The 18,734-nt window shown below is 60.5% G+C and overlaps 6 protein-coding genes across 6 annotated transcripts; 3 read left to right on the forward strand and 3 right to left on the reverse strand.

Moving 5' to 3' along the window:
• Positions 1–126: 126 nt before the first annotated feature.
• Positions 127–3,359, forward strand: A1Q1_06447 (uncharacterized protein; the record flags this gene model as incomplete). Its single annotated transcript, XM_014321561.1, has 4 exons — positions 127–160; positions 371–1,575; positions 1,810–1,942; positions 2,206–3,359. The coding sequence occupies 4 exons, from the start codon at positions 127–129 to the stop codon at positions 3,357–3,359; spliced, it is 2,526 nt and encodes an 841-aa protein (XP_014177036.1).
• A 206-nt stretch (positions 3,360–3,565) lies between these two features.
• A1Q1_06448 (histone deacetylase 3) lies at positions 3,566–5,231 on the reverse strand (the record flags this gene model as incomplete). Its single annotated transcript, XM_014321562.1, has 2 exons — positions 3,566–4,537; positions 4,626–5,231. The coding sequence occupies 2 exons, from the start codon at positions 5,229–5,231 to the stop codon at positions 3,566–3,568; spliced, it is 1,578 nt and encodes a 525-aa protein (XP_014177037.1).
• Positions 5,232–5,707: 476 nt separating this feature from the next.
• On the reverse strand, positions 5,708–6,974 carry A1Q1_06449 (membrane fraction protein; the record flags this gene model as incomplete). The annotated part of the gene is made up of 3 exons (XM_014321563.1): positions 5,708–6,431; positions 6,477–6,537; positions 6,674–6,974. The coding sequence occupies 3 exons, from the start codon at positions 6,972–6,974 to the stop codon at positions 5,708–5,710; spliced, it is 1,086 nt and encodes a 361-aa protein (XP_014177038.1).
• A 1,582-nt stretch (positions 6,975–8,556) lies between these two features.
• A1Q1_06450 (uncharacterized protein) lies at positions 8,557–9,774 on the forward strand (the record flags this gene model as incomplete). The annotated part of the gene is made up of 7 exons (XM_014321564.1): positions 8,557–8,607; positions 8,659–8,734; positions 8,812–8,842; positions 8,920–9,042; positions 9,103–9,229; positions 9,281–9,567; positions 9,612–9,774. The coding sequence occupies 7 exons, from the start codon at positions 8,557–8,559 to the stop codon at positions 9,772–9,774; spliced, it is 858 nt and encodes a 285-aa protein (XP_014177039.1).
• Positions 9,775–9,945: 171 nt separating this feature from the next.
• Positions 9,946–13,051, forward strand: A1Q1_06451 (uncharacterized protein; the record flags this gene model as incomplete). The annotated part of the gene is made up of 5 exons (XM_014321565.1): positions 9,946–10,403; positions 10,549–10,655; positions 10,704–10,816; positions 11,014–12,477; positions 12,545–13,051. The coding sequence occupies 5 exons, from the start codon at positions 9,946–9,948 to the stop codon at positions 13,049–13,051; spliced, it is 2,649 nt and encodes an 882-aa protein (XP_014177040.1).
• Positions 13,052–15,902: 2,851 nt separating this feature from the next.
• A1Q1_06452 (exo-beta-1,3-glucanase) lies at positions 15,903–18,548 on the reverse strand (the record flags this gene model as incomplete). Its single annotated transcript, XM_014321566.1, has 2 exons — positions 15,903–18,095; positions 18,264–18,548. The coding sequence occupies 2 exons, from the start codon at positions 18,546–18,548 to the stop codon at positions 15,903–15,905; spliced, it is 2,478 nt and encodes an 825-aa protein (XP_014177041.1).
• Between the last annotated feature and the right edge of the window lie 186 nt (positions 18,549–18,734).

Consider the following 18,734-nt stretch of genomic DNA (forward strand, 5'->3'; position numbering starts at 1 on the left):
TGGCTGTAATCAGCCAAGACACCGCGCACTCGAGTCGAGAGTATATAACGACGATTGTCCCCGAAGCTTCCTTGCCCTCTTCCCATCGTTCTCTGCACACCACCACCCACCACTGACCTTTCCAAAATGGCCAAGCAGAACGTCGTCATCATCGGATCAGGTGAGTAGGCGCCCACAACGCTCCAAGTGCCGTTACTCGGCGGTGCCGAGCTTCCCCGAGTTCCCAGGAAGCGAGTGGTTGTGAGACCAGGCAGCCGCTGGGCTACATGCCAGCTGGAAGTGGTAACGGGGTCTGACTAAGGTCGCCATGTTACTCGATGCCTGCCCACCGCTTCCCATGTCCCCCGTGAGTTGCCTCGCTGATGTTCAGGCGTCTTCGGCATGTCCACTGCTCTGTGGATGCTGAAGGAGTCCCCGGAGAAGTACAACGTTACCATTCTCGAGAAGTGCACGACCGTCCCCGCCCCGGACGCGGCGTCGACGGACATCAACAAGATTATCCGCGCGGGCGACTACGCCGACCCCCACCTCGCCAAGCTGTCGGTCGACGCTGTCGAGCACTGGAAGCAGCCCGAATGGCAGGGATGCTACCACGAGTCTGGCGTCGTCTGCCTGTCTGGTGACGACCCGGCTGGACGTGCGTTTGTCGACGCCTCATACGCAAACTGCAAGGCCATGGGCCTGGAGCCCAACTACGTGCGCACGCCGGCCGAGATCAAGGGCTGCTGGCCCAAGGGACTCCAGACTGGCGCCTTTGCCCGAAGGGCCGGATACCACAACACCGTCGGCGGATGGGGCGAGGCTGCGCGCTCGATTGAGATCGGCCTCCAGCGTGTCAAGGACATGGGAGGCAAGGTCCGCGGCGGCGCCGAGGTTGTCGCCATCAACCGCTCGGGACGCAAGGTGACGGGCGTCACGCTGAAGAGCGGTGAGGTGATCCCGGCCGACCTCGTCGTTGTCGCCGCGGGAGCCTGGACTCCGTCCCTCATGCGGAGCCCTGGCATCGACATCCGCATGCCCGAGTCCGAGGTCATCGCTACTGGCCAGTGCGTCGCCATGGTCAAGGTTGAGGGCGAGGAGCTCGCGCTGCACAACAAGGCGCCGGTCGTCTTCAACCTCGACAACGGCTACTACATCTTCCCGCCGACCAAGGACGGTATCATCAAGATGGCGATCCACGGCGCGGGCTACACGTCCTGCACGGGCGAGACGTGCGACGACAGCAAGGTCTCCCTCCCCCGCACCAAGCTCACGCCGGGAGCCGAGAACGGCGCCCTCCCTGTCGAGGCAGTCAAGGCGATGCGCAAGCACCTCGAGGACCACTACCCGTACCTGGCGCGCAAGCCCTTTGTCGAGACGCGCATGTGCTGGTACTGCGACACGAAGACGGGCGACTGGCTCGTCGACTACCACCCCGACTATGACAACCTCGTTCTCGCGACGGGTGGATCGGGCCACGCCTTCAAGTTTGTGCCCATCATCGGCCGCGAGGTCAAGTCCATCATTGAGGGCACCGCGACCGACGAGTTCAAGAACCGCTTCGCGTTCACCCCCGGCACGGACAAGGGCGCCGATGTGCGTAACGGTGTCCGCAAGGAGATCTGCATCGGCGAGCTCTGCGTGCCGGCAGACCTCCTCCCCACCGACGCGCGCAACGCGAGGCTCTAGGCTGTAGTTTGTTTTGTAGATCATGCATTTGGGTTCTGGTTACGATGTCAGCTTATCAGTCGTCTGCCGTCGGGCAGAAGGATGCCAGTGTCGGGTGTAAAGGTCTCAGGGCTGCAGCTGCTGATCAAGCGCGACGATCAGTTTGCCATTCAAGGAAACCAGGACTCCAAGCGAGCGATTGCAAGCGAGGCATGGATGAGGTCCTCCCTCCACTCTGCCGCCAGCGTCGGGGGCCAAACGTACGATAACGAAACGTTTCGCCCGCCGGCATCGGGTGTGTCGGGATGCTGAGACCGCGGGCTTGGGAGAGTTGCCTGAAAGGGTGACGTCAAAAGGTGGTAGCCGTGATACCCGACGGGCATCCAGTCGCGTCGCATAAATAGTCCGGGAACCGGCTGTCGATCATCTGTGTCACATAGCTCCCGACTTTCTCAACCAGGCAGGAGCTCCACATACTCTCTCTCCACACAGAGTTGGCATCACGCACTCTCTTATCTTTTAGACCGACAGACGATTGACAAACACACAATCCGACAGGTGAAGGAGACTATCATGTCAGCGACAACAGCGACGGCAAAGGAGGAGCCGCACGGGTTCTGGACCTGGGTCAAGTTCTGGTGCTCGACGTGGTTCTACTTTGGGTTCCCGTTCATGTTCTGGATCCGGCCCAAGTGGACTACGAAGGAGATGCCCTCGCAGGCGGGCAAGGTGGGCTCGTCTTTCTGACGCAAGCTAACTTCCAGGTCGTGGTGATCACGGGCGGAAACTCGGGCACGGGCTATGCGACGGCCAAGGCGTTCTACGAAGCCGGCGCAAAGGTGTACATCGGGTGTCGCTCCGAGGAGCGTGCGAACACGGCGATCGAGAACATCCAGCGCGGCGGCCTGCCCAACCTCTGGGGCAAGTGGGTGTACAAGCCGACAGCGCGCCCCGAGGCAGTCGGCACACTGACGTACCTGCCTCTGGACCTCTCGGACTTTGACAGCATCGACAACTTTGTGGCGGCATTCAAGCAGCGCGAGTCGCAGCTCGACATCCTCTACGCCAACGCGGGCATCATGGCCACCGACGAGGGGCAGTACACGAAGCAAGGGCACAGCTTGCAGTTTGGCACGAATGTGCTCGGCCACCAGCGCCTCATCAAGCAGCTCATCCCCACGCTCCAGGCCACGGCGCGCGCGAAGGGCACGCCGTCGCGCCTCATCGTGCTGTCTTCGCAGGGCCACATCGCCGCCCCGCCCGGCGGCGTGCACTGGGACAGCCTCCACAAGGGCGGCAAAGTACTGGACAAGTGGGCCGACTACGGGCAGAGCAAGTGGGGCGACCTGGCTCTGTCCCGCTACGTGGCCAAGACGTACGGCCCCGGCACGCGTGGTGGTCAGGACGGCGCGATCATCTCGACCGGCATCCACCCCGGCCTCGTCGCGACCAACCTCGGCACGCACCTCAATGGATACAAGGTCATGCGGTACACGCCCGGGTTCCAGCACGGCATGCAGGTCGACACGTACACGGGCGCGCTGAACCAGATCTGGGTCGGACAGCTCGCCGAGCACGACGCGCAGAATGTCAATGGCAAGTACGTCTCTTGCTACCAGGTCGTCGCGCCCCAGCGCCCCGATCTCTATGAGGACGTCAAGGTCGACCGCGTTTGGGACTGGTGCAATGCCCAGGACAGGAAGAACCTGTAAGCGAGCCCGAGCGCTGCAAATGGTGAGCGGCGGGCCTGCGAGCGAAGCGAGCAGGGTCCGCGAGAGGCGACTGGTGTAGACGGGTGTAGAGCACCCCGTCCCTCGCAACGCGACCTCGCGCAAAAGCGACACTGATATCGTAAGCTAGCACTATAGTTTGGTTTATACATAGAATGCACTACTTTCTCCTTCTACAAGCAGAACTTTTACTCATGTAGCGCTCTTATCTCCCGGATCCGGCCGGCAATGACATCAAATGCTGCATCCGCAGCCTCCAACTCCTCCCTCGTCGTCTTGTCAGGCACATGGCTCGGCTCGACCTCGAGCGTGAACCCGGGCGCGAAGGCGTCGACCTGCTCAAAAGCATCGGGGATGTCTGTCTCTGGCCCCATCTCTCTGCCGAGGAGGACAGAGGTGGCTGTCGCCCACGCCCTTGCGGCGTTGGCGTGGTGATACCCCCCTCCGCCCAACACGGCCACCGGGACACGCCACGCCAGAACTTGCTCTACGATCCAGGCTATGCCGCCCTCGCCGGCCGTATTCCACCCCCCGACCTGGCCTATGGGATCCCGCGGAAGCCCATCAACGCCAAGCTGGAGCACGACGTAGTCCGGCCCCCAGGCTTGATACACTTTCTCGACATTAGCCCACAGACGCGCATACGTCGCCGCGCCGGCGTGTTCCGCAAGCCCCAAGCTGAGGTTGAACGGGTGCGGCGTATCCCCCTCGCTCGTGCCGGGGGCACCGGGGGGGAAGAACAGCGGCGAGACGTGGTGCATGCTGAGTGTGAGGACTTGGGGAGGGCGAGGCTTGCGACGCAGGGGGTGGCTGAAGTGCGTCGGACACGCGAAGGCGCGCGCGACGCCGTCGCCGTAGTGCAGGTCCAGGTCGAGGTAGAGTATCCGTGCCCGACGGGTTGGTGTCGGTGCTGATGAGGACCGGGGAGAGGGGAATGGGGTGGGCCGCGGCACACCTTCCCGACAAAGCAGGAGGATGCCCAACACGGCATCAGCGACGTAGCAGAAGCCACTCGCTTTGGCGCGGCCGGCGTGGTGTCGCCCTCCGTCCCAGACCACAGCAATGTCTGCCTCCCCGCGGGCGAGCATGCGGCAGGCGGTCAGCGTCGCTCCAGCAACGAGGGCGGCGTATCGTGGAAGTTCCAGGAAGGGCGGGCAGTCCTGGTGTGAGCTGGTCCGCGCTCTGCACAGCTGCTGGAGTGCTTCAATCTCTCGTGAATCTTCAACGAGAGGTTCGAGCTTCACTCACATACTCCAAACCCAACTTGTGGGACCTGTCCTTCCGCCGTCGTTTGCGGGGCGCAAATTCCTCCTCTTCGTCGGTGTCCGTCCCTCGGCCGTACAGGAGGTATTCTGATGTCAGTTGAGGAAGCCAAACAAGCAACTCACCAACATAGCTTGCATCATGGTATCGCCGGAGCTCGGACGCTTCGCACAGTATCGGATCTGGGGCGATGACCTTCACATCGACCGTTTTTGATGTTGCTTGGTGGTCTATTCGTCCGTTGACTTCAGTGCGGCCGTCTTCCTCAGTCCCGTTTGTATTCGACATGGTCTGGTGTTCGTCCGTCGCGATGTCACCAGCCTCAGCCTGTAGTCGGTCCGTGTCATTATGCGTGGGGATTGGTCCTGGTGAGTCGTCGCCGTCGATGTCCTCCCCGTTGACGGTCTCGCTATCGTCGGCCGATGGATCTGGCAGGGAAGGCGCAGAGGTGTACTCCCGCACGTTGTCGAGATCGACGAGCCCCAGCGCACCAATGAGGCCATGCACGAGCCGCGACCGGCCCTGGTTTGCGGGCAGGGAGTCCGCGACGCGCATCAACTCCTCAGACCAGAGGTAGGCTATGCGCCGCATATTATCTGCTGGGGGTGAGTGTGTTGACGCGAAACTCGGTGCTGGTGGACATTGGGAGTGGAGGCCTCCACTTGTTTGTGTCCCTCCGTTCCTCGCCACTAGGCTGGGCCGACCGCATGTCCCGCCACTCCGTCATCGCGTTTCGCGCGATCTCCGTCCAGTCACGCCTTCGAACACTTGAACGACGCAAGAGTGCACAAAATCGTCCTAAGGAAACAGTCTACATCGACAAACGTACAATATGGGTGAAGAATGGGTCTTCGGGTATGATAAGCCTGCTTGTGGACGGGCATGATGGAAAAAGATTGCTATGAAGGGAGAAGAAGAGAACGCGATTGCGCAAGTGTTCAGTGGAACGAGATTGAGACACAGGGCGGCCCATGCGGATAGCGGGAGATTGCTGTAGCTTGTTTCTAGAGTTGACAACGATGGGGGTGCAGGATGCAGAGACGTCACGCCGGGGCGTTCGGGAAAGTTTACTCCTCGATACCCATGAGCTTGACGAGGCCAAAGGCAGCGCCGGCGGCGATACCACCGACAATGACCATGCTGATGGCACCCCAGAGGTAGCCGCCGTAACCGCCAGTCGCGCCCGTGAAGTAGGTCTTGGCTCCTCCGAAGAAGAAGAGGACAATGCCGGTGACGATGACGGACCAGATGAGACCGGTCTCGGCGTTGTCAGTGAGCATGTAGGGGATGAGGGGGATGAGACCACCGAAGAAGTAGGAGAGACCGATGGTGAGGGCAGAAACCCAGAGACGCGAGACGGGAACCTCCTCCATGCCCTCGCCAAACTTGAGGAGGAAGGCGGTCAGACCGACGTTGGGGTCCTCGGCCTTGGAGCCATTGGCCTCGGCAGACTCGATAGCGAGACACGCGTCGTCCTCGACCTCACGGAGGTCCTCGGCGACAAGACGCGAAAGGGTCTCCTTGACACCGAGAGGGCCAAGGATGGCGTGAACCTCACGCTCCATCTCGCCGTCACACGAACGGAGAACACGGGCGTGAGTCTGCTTGCGGAGGTAGTGGAAGTGGTCGAGCTCGGCCTGCGAGGCGAGGAATCCTCCGAGACCCATGGAGATGGCGCCGGCGCAAAGCTCGGCGAAGCCACCAGTGACGACGAGAGACGAGTTTCCGAGCGAAGACAGACCAGCCGTCAGAGCGAAGGGAACGGTGAGACCGTCGGACAGACCGATAATACTGTTCTTGTCAGCTCGAACTGTCACAAAAGGCAGCTGTACTCACATGTCACGAACGATCTCGGGAGAGATAAGGTGACGCTCATCCTCGCCCTTGAGGTCCTTGCCTGATTATGTCAGCCCCTGCAGACGCGAAACAATGTGTCTAGCTTGTCACGCTAGAGGGGTAGGCGAATTCTCGAGACACGCTGCCTCGGTAGTCACCTCGCACCTCTATCGCGCGACAAACAATGGGATACTTACAGCACTGGCCACCATCAGCACCACACTTCGAAACGAGGGGCTCCTCGTCGTTGAGGAGGGCGTCGACACGGTTTCGGCGCTCCTCACGACCAGCAGAGCGCATAGACGAGTGCGAGCTGACGCGCTCAATGCCCCAGACGGGCTCGCCACCGTTCGAGTTGCCGGTCCTGTTGTTGCGGTTCAGAGGGACGGCGGCGGGGGCGAGAGCGGAGGAGCCGCCGCAGCACTTTCCGTTCTTGGAGCCACCACAGCAGCCGCCCTTCTTGTCGAGGAGGGGGGTACGCTCGTTACCGCCGGGCATGATGAAGTTGAAGATGAAAAAGGAAGAGTAAGATTGGAGAAAGGGTGCAAGAGATAAAGAGTGAAGTGATGATGAAAGAAAGGAGTGATGACGATTGAGAAAAATGCCAGAGTAAGCGTGCTAAGAACTGGGATGGAGCCGGATGATGGGAGTAGACAGGGTGTGTACCTGGCTGGGTCTCTGAGGCTGGGCGGGGGCCGTTGGCTGGCGTGCTGGCGTCGAGCGTTCCTTGCGCTGTGCCCTGACGAGTTAAGCTCTACGGCAGAGAGAGAGCTAGACGCTGCGGCATGCGGGCCCGAGGCTGCAAGAGTTGCCCAACGGGGGTCGGGCCAAGCGGGTCAGCTGCTCGACATTCGGGCGTCGGGCGCAGGGGAGGCGACGCTTGATTGGGCTGCAGTCGTCAAGGCCTGGCACGGAAAACGTTCAAGATCGTTGGAAAAGCTCCCGCCTGGCCCGCCAGGCTCGGCACGGTTTGTCATACGGGCGCGCAAACAAGTCACGGACCGGGCAATTCTGACCATCCCCCGTGATCTGATTGGCTCGAGTCACCCTCCCTGACGCTTTCATCGTCTGCATCTATGTTTAATCGCAATCATCTCACACATCCCCTGGACCGTGCTTGGCTCTGCGCATGGACTTCCTGTCCAGATATCGTGACCTGGCCAATCCCACAGCGTCCATTTCTAATCAGACCATCCAGGCGTGGTATGTGGGGTAGGAGCGCGACAGGAGTCGGCGTACTCGGCCTCCTCCGTGACTGGCACAGACGAGTGTAACCTGAACCTTGGCTTGGCTTTGAGTTGTCCTTGGTCTCAGATCGTGTGTGCCTCGACAGGACAATGAACCGCCATTCAAGCTCCTCGCCCCCTTCCATATCTCCAAGCGCGGACCCGATCACGGCTTGTTGGATCCTGCCGTAACGAGAGAGTGGCACGCGACCTTGATAAAGACTCCAGAAATCCTCAGATGGACGCGTCTCTTCCGGCATCATTTGCTCCGCTCCAACTCTCCCATCGCCACCGTAACCTGCGCACGGACGCCCCTTGATGAGACACAAGATCGACGCCCCCCTTTTCAAATCACGTGATCGGACTCGGAGACCCCGCACAGCGGACATTGCATGTCGTCATAGAGGGGCCTGGGTGATAGCAGAACCCAGGGCTGGACCCAGGTCTGAGCAGCAGTGGTGACAAGGCGGGCAGTACCGCTGTGCCGCTGTGCCGTGCTGTGCCGGCAGCCTTGCGGAAAGCGGCACTGCGCACCGCGCGATATCGCCATATTATGGCCATCCTTTAGGTCCTCCCTTGATTTTTACCCTCCCCTTGTCCGCTTGTCCGGAAGACCCGGCAGGTTCAAATTCAGCAGAGGGCGCGCCTCCACTGCGCGTGTATGCAGCCACTGCAGATCCCCAACGCGGAACCTCGCCGCGTCATTCTCACGCAACTTTCTGCCTCTGTGTCTTGGCCTGCCTTCCCTCGCTCCTTATCGTCCTCGGTCTTGTCCTTTCTTGCTCTTTCACACTCACTCTCTTCTTCACTGATCACAACCCTTCCCCCCCAGCTGACCGGCTTCGACATCCAAAATGCGTGTCGCTATCGTCGGCTCTGGCTTTTCTGGTCTCTCGGCTTTATGGGTGAGCTACAAAACGGGTGGAGAATAGCTGATAAGCCAGCTTCTAAAGCAGTACTCGCCGCACGAGGTCAACATCTACGAGCGTGACTGGAGGCCGGGAGGGCAGTTCCAGTGCGCCGAGCTGAGGCGTGAGTCTCTCTCCCCCTGACTGTGCTCGGCATTGCCCGCCGGCTATCCGAACTCGCAACTCGCAGCTAACCTTCAGCCGATGGGAAAGCGCCGTGCTGGGTGGACGTGTGAGTGACGCAGCGTGATGCCTTAGACTGACAATCAGCGGATTCGTGAGTGCACATTGCAAATGCCCCTGACACAGATCTCAGCTCGGATACGACCCCAAGACAGCGCCGAACTTTGACTTCTTCCTCCGCCTGCTCGGCCTCGCGACGCAGACCTCGACCGTCAAGCTGGACGATGCGCTGCGGCGTGCCGGAAGCTTGTGAGTGGCCCCAAGGCAGCTTCGATCGAGTTTTGTAGCTGACTCCAGATCGCATCTCAGCTCGTGGGACTTGGCGTTCGAGGTCGCCCGCTTCACACTGCTTGCGCCGACTGCGCCCGATGTGACGCTGGAGACGTACCTGAAGCAGCAAGGGTACTCCGCGGCCTTCTTCGAGGAGTACCTTCTGGTGAGCTACCGTTGGACTCATACCAGCTAATTCCAGCCGCGCATTGCGCAGAAGTGGATGGTGCCCGACGACCTGACGGCGCTGTCGCTTCCGGTGTCGCAGGTCATCGAGCTGCATGCGCCCACTGAGACGATCGAGGGAGGAGCGTACGTACAGCTAGTTTTCGCAGTGGCCAAGCTGACATTCAGCAAAGCCGTGGTCGACACGATCTGCTCGATCGTCCCGCCGGAGAACCTGCACCTTAACACGGAGATCTCCGCGGTCGAGGCGCTCCCGAATGGCGTCGCGCTCACCGAGTCGGGCGGCAGGAGGCACATCTACGACCATGTCATCCTTGCGTAAGCTGACCGAACACGATTCGAAGCTGACACCAGCGTGCCAGGAGACGTAGCGCTGGCGATGCTCAAGCGCGGTGGACGCGTGACGCCGTACGAGGAGCGGGTGCTGTCGCAGATGGACCACAAGCCGATCAGCGTGGCGCTGCTGCAGGTGAGCTTTGGGAAGATATCTCTGAAGCTGACGCCGCAGTCCACAACTCCTCCTGAGACCGAGCGGAATGGTGAGATTGCCATCCCCCGATTGTATCTGACAACAGGCACTGTCGAATATTCGACGACGTCGGCGCCGCCGTCGTACAACGGCACAGGCCAGTCGCACCAGCAAGTCACCCTGTAAGCTAATTGGTCTTCTTCCGAGCTGACATCAGGAACTACGACATGACCGCCATCGAGCATCTGGACGAGGACGTCGGCCAGGTCAACGTGGTGTACAGTGGCACCGAGCCGGGCGTATACAAGTTCGACTACCGCGTCCCCGTGCCTCGGGTGCAGACACCCGACACGGTCCCGCCTACGGAGGAAGATGAAGACGCAGACCAGAGCGCGCGACACATCTCCCTCCTCCCGAACCGGGGCCAGGTCGAACCCAACCTCGTCGCGTCGTACAATCTCGTCACCTCCCCGCCCTTCGGGGCCAACCAGCCCTGGCCCCTGATCTCTAACCCGCCCAAACCGCCCTCGACGGCGCTCCGCACCACTCGCGCCGCTATGCGCCTCACAGCCTGGGTCAAGGGGTGGATCGCGTACTGGCTCCGATTCCATGTCCGCGGGTGGAATGGCGTGTTTGGGGGGATGTGGCGCGCCGTCGCGCGTGTGTTTGGGCGTACCCAGGCGGCGTAAGAGGTTGTTATGAGTGTCGGAAGCTACGTTTGGAGGGTAAGGGGAGCGTCAGTGTCAGGATGGTTCCTTTACGAGTGAGCTTGGGGAGGACTGTCTGGCGAGTGTGAGGTGGGTATCGTTTCGTTGTTTCGTTGTTTATAGATGCGCATTGACTCTTTCTCGGCATGCAACTTACATTGACTGTGCTGTTGAGCGGAATGGGGCTGAGACGGCCGAAGTCGAGATTCACGTTCGGTTCCCTTCCCAAGGTCCGAACGTCTCATGGTCTGACTAATGTCATTCTCTGACGCCCGCAGGGAGGAACCTCCCAGACAAACGTCGAAACCCTGTCGAAGAAGAGTCTGGCTTGGCGGGGAAAATCGATTGCCTCAACGGTGGCGGAATGCCGCAAATTCATCATTTCCACTTGGTACTTGAACTCGTGTTCAGCAGCGTTCTTGCCAAGATGCTTCCACGCAGACAATATGGACACCATTTGTAGCCCCACAGTGCATGAATGTCTATCGCGCCTGGATAGGGGAGGACGGATCGCAGTTTGTCAGGTATTAGCCTAGCTGCCATGCCAGCCACTAGCTCATGACACACGCAGGCTTCACATGGCTGTAGGCAAACAATGATCTCAACCGTCCCCCTTCAGTGTCGTACAGCACAGTTTCAATTCCATACACCTCCACACTCCCTCCCAAGTCCGATTGTAACATTTCCCCAGTCCTCGGCCACCCCGTCCCCGCCCTCTTAGACAACAACGCTACCCCTCCAGTCAGCACAGACAACGTGTGCGTCTGCTCAACTCGGCCAGAACAACAAGTCGAGGCGAGTATGCTTAGCGACAGACCCAGGACGCCAACTTGGGGCCACCCCCATCCCGTTCCGAACCAGGGATGTCCTGGCTCAGCTGCACCGTCTACTGAATCGCCTCGGCAGCCGGTCGGCGGCGGCTGTGCCGCGGACAGCACCACACCTTCGTCAATCAGTTCTGCTCCCTCTCTGACGCTTACTAACCCCCAGACCGTGCAGCGGTTCAGCGCTACTTTTCCAATCAACCTGCAGGCGTTCACGCAGTCTGTTGCGCAAGTCGCCGCAGCGAACATACTTCTCGTCGACGAGGACGCCGCCGAAAAGCAGTGGCAGGAAGAGTGGGCCGCCCTCCTCCGGCTGCCCGAGACAATCGATCAGGCTGGTGGAGTGGTAAAGTCGCTTGAAGGATGCCTTTGTCGTGTTGTTCGCGAGGGGAACCTGGCCCAAGTGCATGTTTCCAGGAAGCCTGGTCTTCACGCTCTGCAACTGCATCAGACCCTCATCAATGCCACGACCGAGTCCTCGTCTTCGGCGACTTCACGCCGCACTCCCCGTACACAGGGTCAAGCGCGAGCGGACATGGGCCGTCGGGGAGTGCGCAAGCCCGACATGGCCTGGATGGCCAAGGGCCGCGTCACTGGAGGCGCTGGCATAGCCCGACCAGTCTCAGTCTCCGAGACTGGAGAGATCAAGTCTGAGGTAGAGAAGGCCAAAGCGGGCTTCGCCCAGGGTCTGCTCTATGCGGTACTCAGCCACGAGCTGTCGGGAGCGCAGCTCGGCTTCTCGGTGTTCCGGGAGCGTTTTGCTCGGTTTTTCGTTCTGTCCGACCGCCTCGTGGCATGCGACAGGCTACTGAGTCCCGCCTCGAATAGGGCCGCCCCCCACCTGACTTCCTGCGACGCTCTCCTGGACTTCCTCGACGGCCTGACTAACGCCGAATTTGTACGAGCGCTTCCGCTCTCATTGAGACGCGAGCCCGACAGCGACGAGGTCGACCCCGACAGTCTGCAGTATATCGCGCGCTGGGCGGTCGCGGGATACCGGTGCATCCTACGTCTCCCGCAAGAAGGCCCATTCCTTCCTTTCCCACCCAGTCGTTCCGTTGTTGCGATGGAGGCTCAAGCTCGCCTTCAGCTCGACAGCGAAGAGCAGTGCGTCCGCGGACTGAAAGTCGCACGATCAAACATCCGTACCGCCTCCGGCCGGCGCGGGTTTCCTCCCGCTAAGGGCGGCGACCTCCCCAACCCCAGCTCAGACTCTGAAGCGAGCCGTGTCTGTTGCAGGCACTCGAGGTCACAAACGCCACAGGAGCGTCGCCGCAAGTTCTGCAGCCGGCCAGGACCGAGAGGAACCGGGGTCTTCGGGAAAGGTCTCGAACCACGACGACGACTCGGGCTCGCGACAGGCGGCCACAGACAGCTCAGAACCAGGACATGATACCGCCGAGATTGCAGCTCTCGAAGTCCGAATGAGGGAGCTTCCTGCGGTCGAGGAGGAGGACGGCAACGTAGACGGAGACGACGAGAGGGAAGGAGAAGAAGGACCGATGCCGGAGGACGACGACGTCTTCTGGGGCGACGGCGGCAGGAAGAACATCGATGTACCCGACAGGATCCCGATGCCGACGGTTCTGGAAAGTCGTGCGAGCGTGGCCTCTCCCGAATCAGAAGACGACACTCTGTCAGAGAGCGCCGCCCTCGACATGCTCCGCCGCTCGGGTATCCGCGTCATCTTCCTGCATCCTGATGTAATGGATCGCCTCATCGAAGAGGAGAAGGAGGAGGCTACGGCCAAACCGGTGACGGAAGCCACAGTCTCGGCCGTCAGTCACCAGATCACGGTGTAGACCAGTTCGGTCCGTCCTTGGTCGGCGAGGCCGCTCTCCTTTCACGATCGACCCGCTCGGCATCCGGTGGCCAGCTTCGACAGCTGCATCAGCCCATTCCCCATAGACGATAGATCCAAGCCGCGTTACGCCCGTGTAGACCGTCATTGCTAGCTTTGAGATTGCTCGCGCAAATGTTTTGTCCGTTTCGCTCAGAGATGGTCAGTTTCAACACGCAGCAAGCTGGTAATCAACATCACTGGCAGACTGACGGATTCTTGCTCGATGGCCACTGCGGCCGACATGGTGGCTTGACAGGGAGCCTCGTCTTCAGTGAATGAGTAGAGCGTCGAGGTGGTGACAGCGTCAGTACCGTAGGCGCGGAATAAACGTGCCGCCAGTGGTAGTGGAAGTGTCTCTTGCTCATGGATGAAGAACGGATGTCAAGAGCACATCTGCGCGACTGTGATCGAACGCTGCTGTTAGGCAGCCCTTTGCCGACCATCCACGCATCGGGTACGGTCATGTTTCGTTGGACAACAGGTGTTCCCGCATCCCAGCGGCACAGGTAGGAGCGAGTGGAAATGGCAAGCAAGCGAGAGACCACCGAGTGTCCACGACCTGCACTCCAGAGCGAGGGGAAGCCGCCACCAACACCCTTCTCTCCACTTGGCAACGAAGCCCGTCCTCCGTGGCTCCGCACACCATCCCCGCATGCAGTAAGGCTGCACTAGAGTTAAGCAGGACTTGCCCAAAACGACCACCACCTAACCTAACTTTGGACTCCCAGGCCCCGTCATTAACCACAGCCAGGTCAGGTCCCTAGGTCCGAGGCACGAGTCCCTCGCTGACTGTCGATCACTGCGTGCAAGCCGTGGCCGGGCGGTGCACTGGGGAGGAGCGGGGGTGGGTTAGCGCCGTCGGCGTTCGGCGTTGTCACTTCACCACCCCGTGCAACGCTGATCCCCGCTCACCGTTCGCCGCGGGAAGTATCGAGAACGCCTCTCGGCGTTCCTGTCGACCGCCTTCAGGCTACAGATCACACTGTGCCTCTCTAGGACACTGCTCGCCTTCATATCCGCCAAGTTCTACTCCGCATAGGGAAGCTGCTGGATCTAGCAATGTAAATGAAGCAGTGTGCCGAGACAGCGGTCGCATCGAACGATGTGGAAGTGTCAATACCAGAATAAGCAGGAGAGCTTCGATGTGCCATGTGTGCCTCATGACGACGGCACGACGGACATGACGGAGATGCCGGTTTGGGCGACGTGCCTTCATCCTTGCCCGATACTGCTGCTTCCAGCTACTTCTCGGGTGACTCACATTTGCACGACGACGCCTGGCGGCGTGCTGCGCCAGCTTGCCTCTTCTCGCTACGCCCCAATCTCCCAATCTCCCAATCTCCGTCATCTCGTAGCTACATGGCACATATGCACACCGGCGCAGCTGCGCAGCGACCTGGACTTTTCTGCAGCCAGATGGGGAGTCAGCGAGCCAGCATGAACCACGAATGTCCCGAGCCAAGCACTTGCGTGGCATGCGTGGCGCGTGAGATACTAACCACCCTTGCCCCTTGCATCCAATATCCCGGTTCCCACTCCACATTTTTTCGATGCAGTGGCCCATTGATACGGCAGATTATTGCTTGGCACCTTTGTCATGTGGCCCAGCCAAGATTAGATTGCACTTGTCAGCCTGATAAGCCCGTGATGAGCCCCGTGATGTCATCTTGCCGTTCCTCTGGCGCCGTGGTCTGTGGTCTGATCACAGTATGCACCCACTGCAAGTGCGTACTTTTCGGCGTCACAGAGTCCTATGATATTGTCTGCGCAGTCCCCGAGTATTAGATATGACACTGGTGCTTCGGATGGGATCCATTGGTGGAGCGGAAGGTAATGGTGGGTCGTGGACTGCGACACCACGGCGGGTACAGCGGATGCAACTCCTGCATTGCTTGCCTGCAGCATGCAGGTAGTATTCACTAGTGCAACAGCTCGGCGTGGCACTTCTGGCGCTCCCGGCGCTCCTGCTACTGCTGGCACCCCCGAGACTGACGGACATGGCGATCCCAGGGCCTCTGGCGCTTGTGTCGTCCCTATGCACGACCCGCGGCGATGTCAGACACACCCTGCCCTGCCCCGCTGACGGTTGCGCCAGCTACCCCGGTACCCCGGACTGCGACTCCGATACGCTAGGCTATTCTGGGCCAGATCTCGTCGCCGCGCTCGCCGCAAGCTGGCTCCGTCGCTCTACTCCGACACAAGGGCGCCGGTGCCCCTCTTGTGCCCGAATGCGCCGTGCGCACTCGCTCGATCGCATACTAGGTCATTGGTCATTGTCCGTACCCATGGGAAAGCCCTACGAAAATAGAAAAACAGAAAGCAAGATACTAAATGTCCTGAGATGTGATGCTGAGACCTACGTGAGCCTCACTGCTCGCTGAGCCTTGCGTAATGACCGTGTTTGACAGCCGGTTATTGGGATTCTGCATGCGCTTTTTGCTCTTCTTTACGCTTCAAGTTCTTGGAGATGGAGGGGGAATTGCTAGAGCCATGGGGGGTGTCCTGTGGATCCTTTTCCAGTTGTGAGATTCAATTTCAGAGGTATATAGCGTGGTATACAAGGGAGCCCGAGGGGAAGTGTGTGGAACGTTGTGGTGTAGGGGGGAAAGTAGGTGTGTCTGGTACTTGTACTGATACTATAGCTTTAAGTAATGATTGTCCATGCGGGGTGCGTTGCGTGTTGCGGTGCGGTGTAGGTTGCGGGTTGCGGGTGGATGAGTTTGCGGGGAATCGAGGCAGATGAAAAAAAGGGGTGGATGTCACACAGTTCGGTCCGAGATGTACAATTGTCCGTTGGATGCTCTCTTCGTTTAGTACTTGGCAGCAGGGGTGGGGCCCGGAGCAGGGGCGTTGCGGCGCGCAGGAGCGCTGACGGCGCCAGCTCCGCACATGTTGTTTCCGGGCTCCTGCTTGTCGCTCTCGTACGGGCCGGGGTAGACGCAGTTGGCGACCTTGGTGTACGCCTTGCGGTTCTGCTGCTTGTTGAACCAGCCGTCGCCGGCGGCGAACGTCTCGGTGCTCGACGGTTTGGTGACGGAGATACCAGCGAGCGTGACGGGGTCCGCGGTCTGCGTGTACTGCGCGAGGTCGCTCATCTTGTTCTCGGGCACGTTGCTGAGCTTGGCAGGCGGGAAGGCGACCTGGTTGGCAATCTCACCGGCACCGGCACCACCAGTCATCCACGGCTGGAAGCCGGTCGTCGACGTCGAGTAGTCAACACCGCCCAGGTTGGCACAGTTGCCCATGGCCTCGTGCGGGTCGGACGGGATCCAGCCATTCTTGAGACCAAGCTGGTAGTTCCAAAAGGGGTTCGGGGCAGGGTTGGACTTTGTAGGGCCAATCTTCCAGGTCCAGAAGAACCAGTGCTGCAGAGCGTCCATCGACGACATGACGTAAGAGCGGAGGAGCTTCTTCTCCTCGTCAGACCAGGTCGTGTAATCGTTCCAGTGGGCACAGTCGCCAGTCTTGTCGTTCTCGAAGCCGGCATACGTGCCATCGTAACGAGTGCCGAGGTCGACGCCGTTGACCCACTGGCCACAGTCGTTAATGGCGGCGGACCACTCGCCGGCGGTGACGAGACCAACCTTGTTCAGCGTGTCGTTCGTGTCCCTGGCCCAGTTGCAGGGGGTGTACTGCATCGAGGCGAGGTCGCCCTTCATCTGAGGCTGGAAGACGAGGTAAGGGTGCTGGTCCATGGCGAAACGGTCGGCACCGGGCATGAAGTTGTGCCACTCGGGAAGACCGAGGAAAGCGTCGTGGGCCGAAAGGATGGGGCCCTTGCCGGAACCAGTACCGGTGATCGCGCGGATCTCACGGTAGGCCTCAGCGTAGAAGGCGGCGATCGACTCCTTGCCGACAACGGAGCCAATGGGCTCGTTGATGAAGCCAAACATCTGGACGACGGGGGCGTACTCGGGCTGCGAAATGAACTGGGCGAGCGAGCGGATGATGTCAAGGGCGCGCTGGGCGTTGGCGAGACCCATGGCACCGTTCATCCAGCCGACGGGACCAAGACGACCAGAGTGGTTCCATCCGTTCTGCGAGCCGGGAACAGTGTGAAGGTCGAGCTGGATACGGAGTCCGTACTTGCGCGCCCACTGAATGGCCTTAAGGACATAGTTCCAAGCAACGTTGGCGAGGAACGGCTCGTCGTTGTTGTCCCACTTGGAGACGGCCCAGTGGCCGATGGGAAGACGGATCCAGTTGAGACCGGCGGAAGCGATCTCGGCAAAGTCACGCTCAGTGATGAAAGTCTCGTAGTGCTCAGTCATGGCCTCAGTCAGGTTGGCGCCCATGTTGGTCGAGAGCCAGTACTCGTCCTTGGACTTGGAGTCACCGGAACCAAGGTAGTCCTCGTAGAGGCCGGGAACGATGAAGGGCTCGGTGTTGAGCCAACCGCCGAGGTTGACACCCCAGATGCGGCCAGAGTTCATGTCCCAGGTCTCGTTCAGAGGCTGGGTCCAGCTGTTCGGGCGAGCATCGTTGTTGAAGGGGTTCTCGGGGTCCTGGACCCAGTATCCGCCGTGGGGGTTGTCGTAGACCATGGTCGTGCCGTCAGACAGGGTGATGTTGGAGCCCTGGCCGCCCATTGTGGGCTTGGGCTTGGGAGCCTCAGACGTGGCGGAGGGCTTGGCCTGCTCCGACGTCTTGGTAGGCTCCTCCTTGGCGGACTCGCTGGCGGACTTGCCGGCGTTGCTATCGCCGGCGCTGGCGTCGGAGGACGACTTGTTCTTGTCCTTGTCCTTGTTGAGGCCGAGGCCGAGACCAACGCCAAGACCGACACCGATTGCGATCAGGGCGAGGAGCGCCAGGAGGGCCCAAGCCCAGCGTTTGCGGTTACGCTTGCGCTGCACCGTAGACGAGGTCCATGCGGGCGCCTTCTCGTGCTCAGAGGACGGGAGGTGGTGAGAGGGCTGCTCGTGGCCCTGCTCGTCGTGGTCAAAGGGCGACGAATACGAGTTGGCGAGGTTGGACTGGACGCGGGGACGGTGTCCTCCGGGAAGCTAGTGAAACTGTCAGCACTCGTCTCCCTGAGCTATGGCGGTTCAGGCGCTCTACTGGCGGTCTGGAGCATGTTTGGATTAAGCCTAACGCTTTTGGCCTCACGATCCGTAGCTTATCTTGGAACGCGCGAGTCATGCAAGGCCCATGGGCTCCGTGGGGACACTTACGTCGGATCCAGCCATGCCGGCCTCGCCCGCGGCGAGCATGTTGTTGCTGCCCCACGATGACCGGGCCTGGTGGCCGGAGTTGATCGATGGCGCATTCAGCGATCCGTATGTTGAGTCACGGGACATGATGGACGGGGCGGGGTTGGCAAGGCCTTGCGTACCAAGGTAGCCGTCGTTGGGGATCTCGGGGGATGCGGCGAACGAGTCGTGGCTAGAACGGCGGACGCCCATGTCGGCTTCCGGAACACCTCTTCCCGGGTTGGGAACGGAGTGGTAGTCAGCCATAGTGGGCTAACACGGGGAGTCGACGATCGGGGGCAGTGAGCGGCGTGGGAGGGGAGGAGGAGGGGGGAGAAGAAAGAAATACAAGGGCGGAGAGGAGGAGGAGGGGACGTCAAAGAGAGAGAAAGAGACGAAGGAGAGAAAGAGATGAAGGGGGAAAGAGAGCGATGGTGGGAGGGGCAATAATAT

This window comes from Trichosporon asahii (genome assembly GCF_000293215.1).
Source record: "Trichosporon asahii var. asahii CBS 2479 unplaced genomic scaffold scaffold00075, whole genome shotgun sequence".
Classification (NCBI taxonomy): Eukaryota; Fungi; Basidiomycota; class Tremellomycetes; order Trichosporonales; family Trichosporonaceae; genus Trichosporon; species Trichosporon asahii.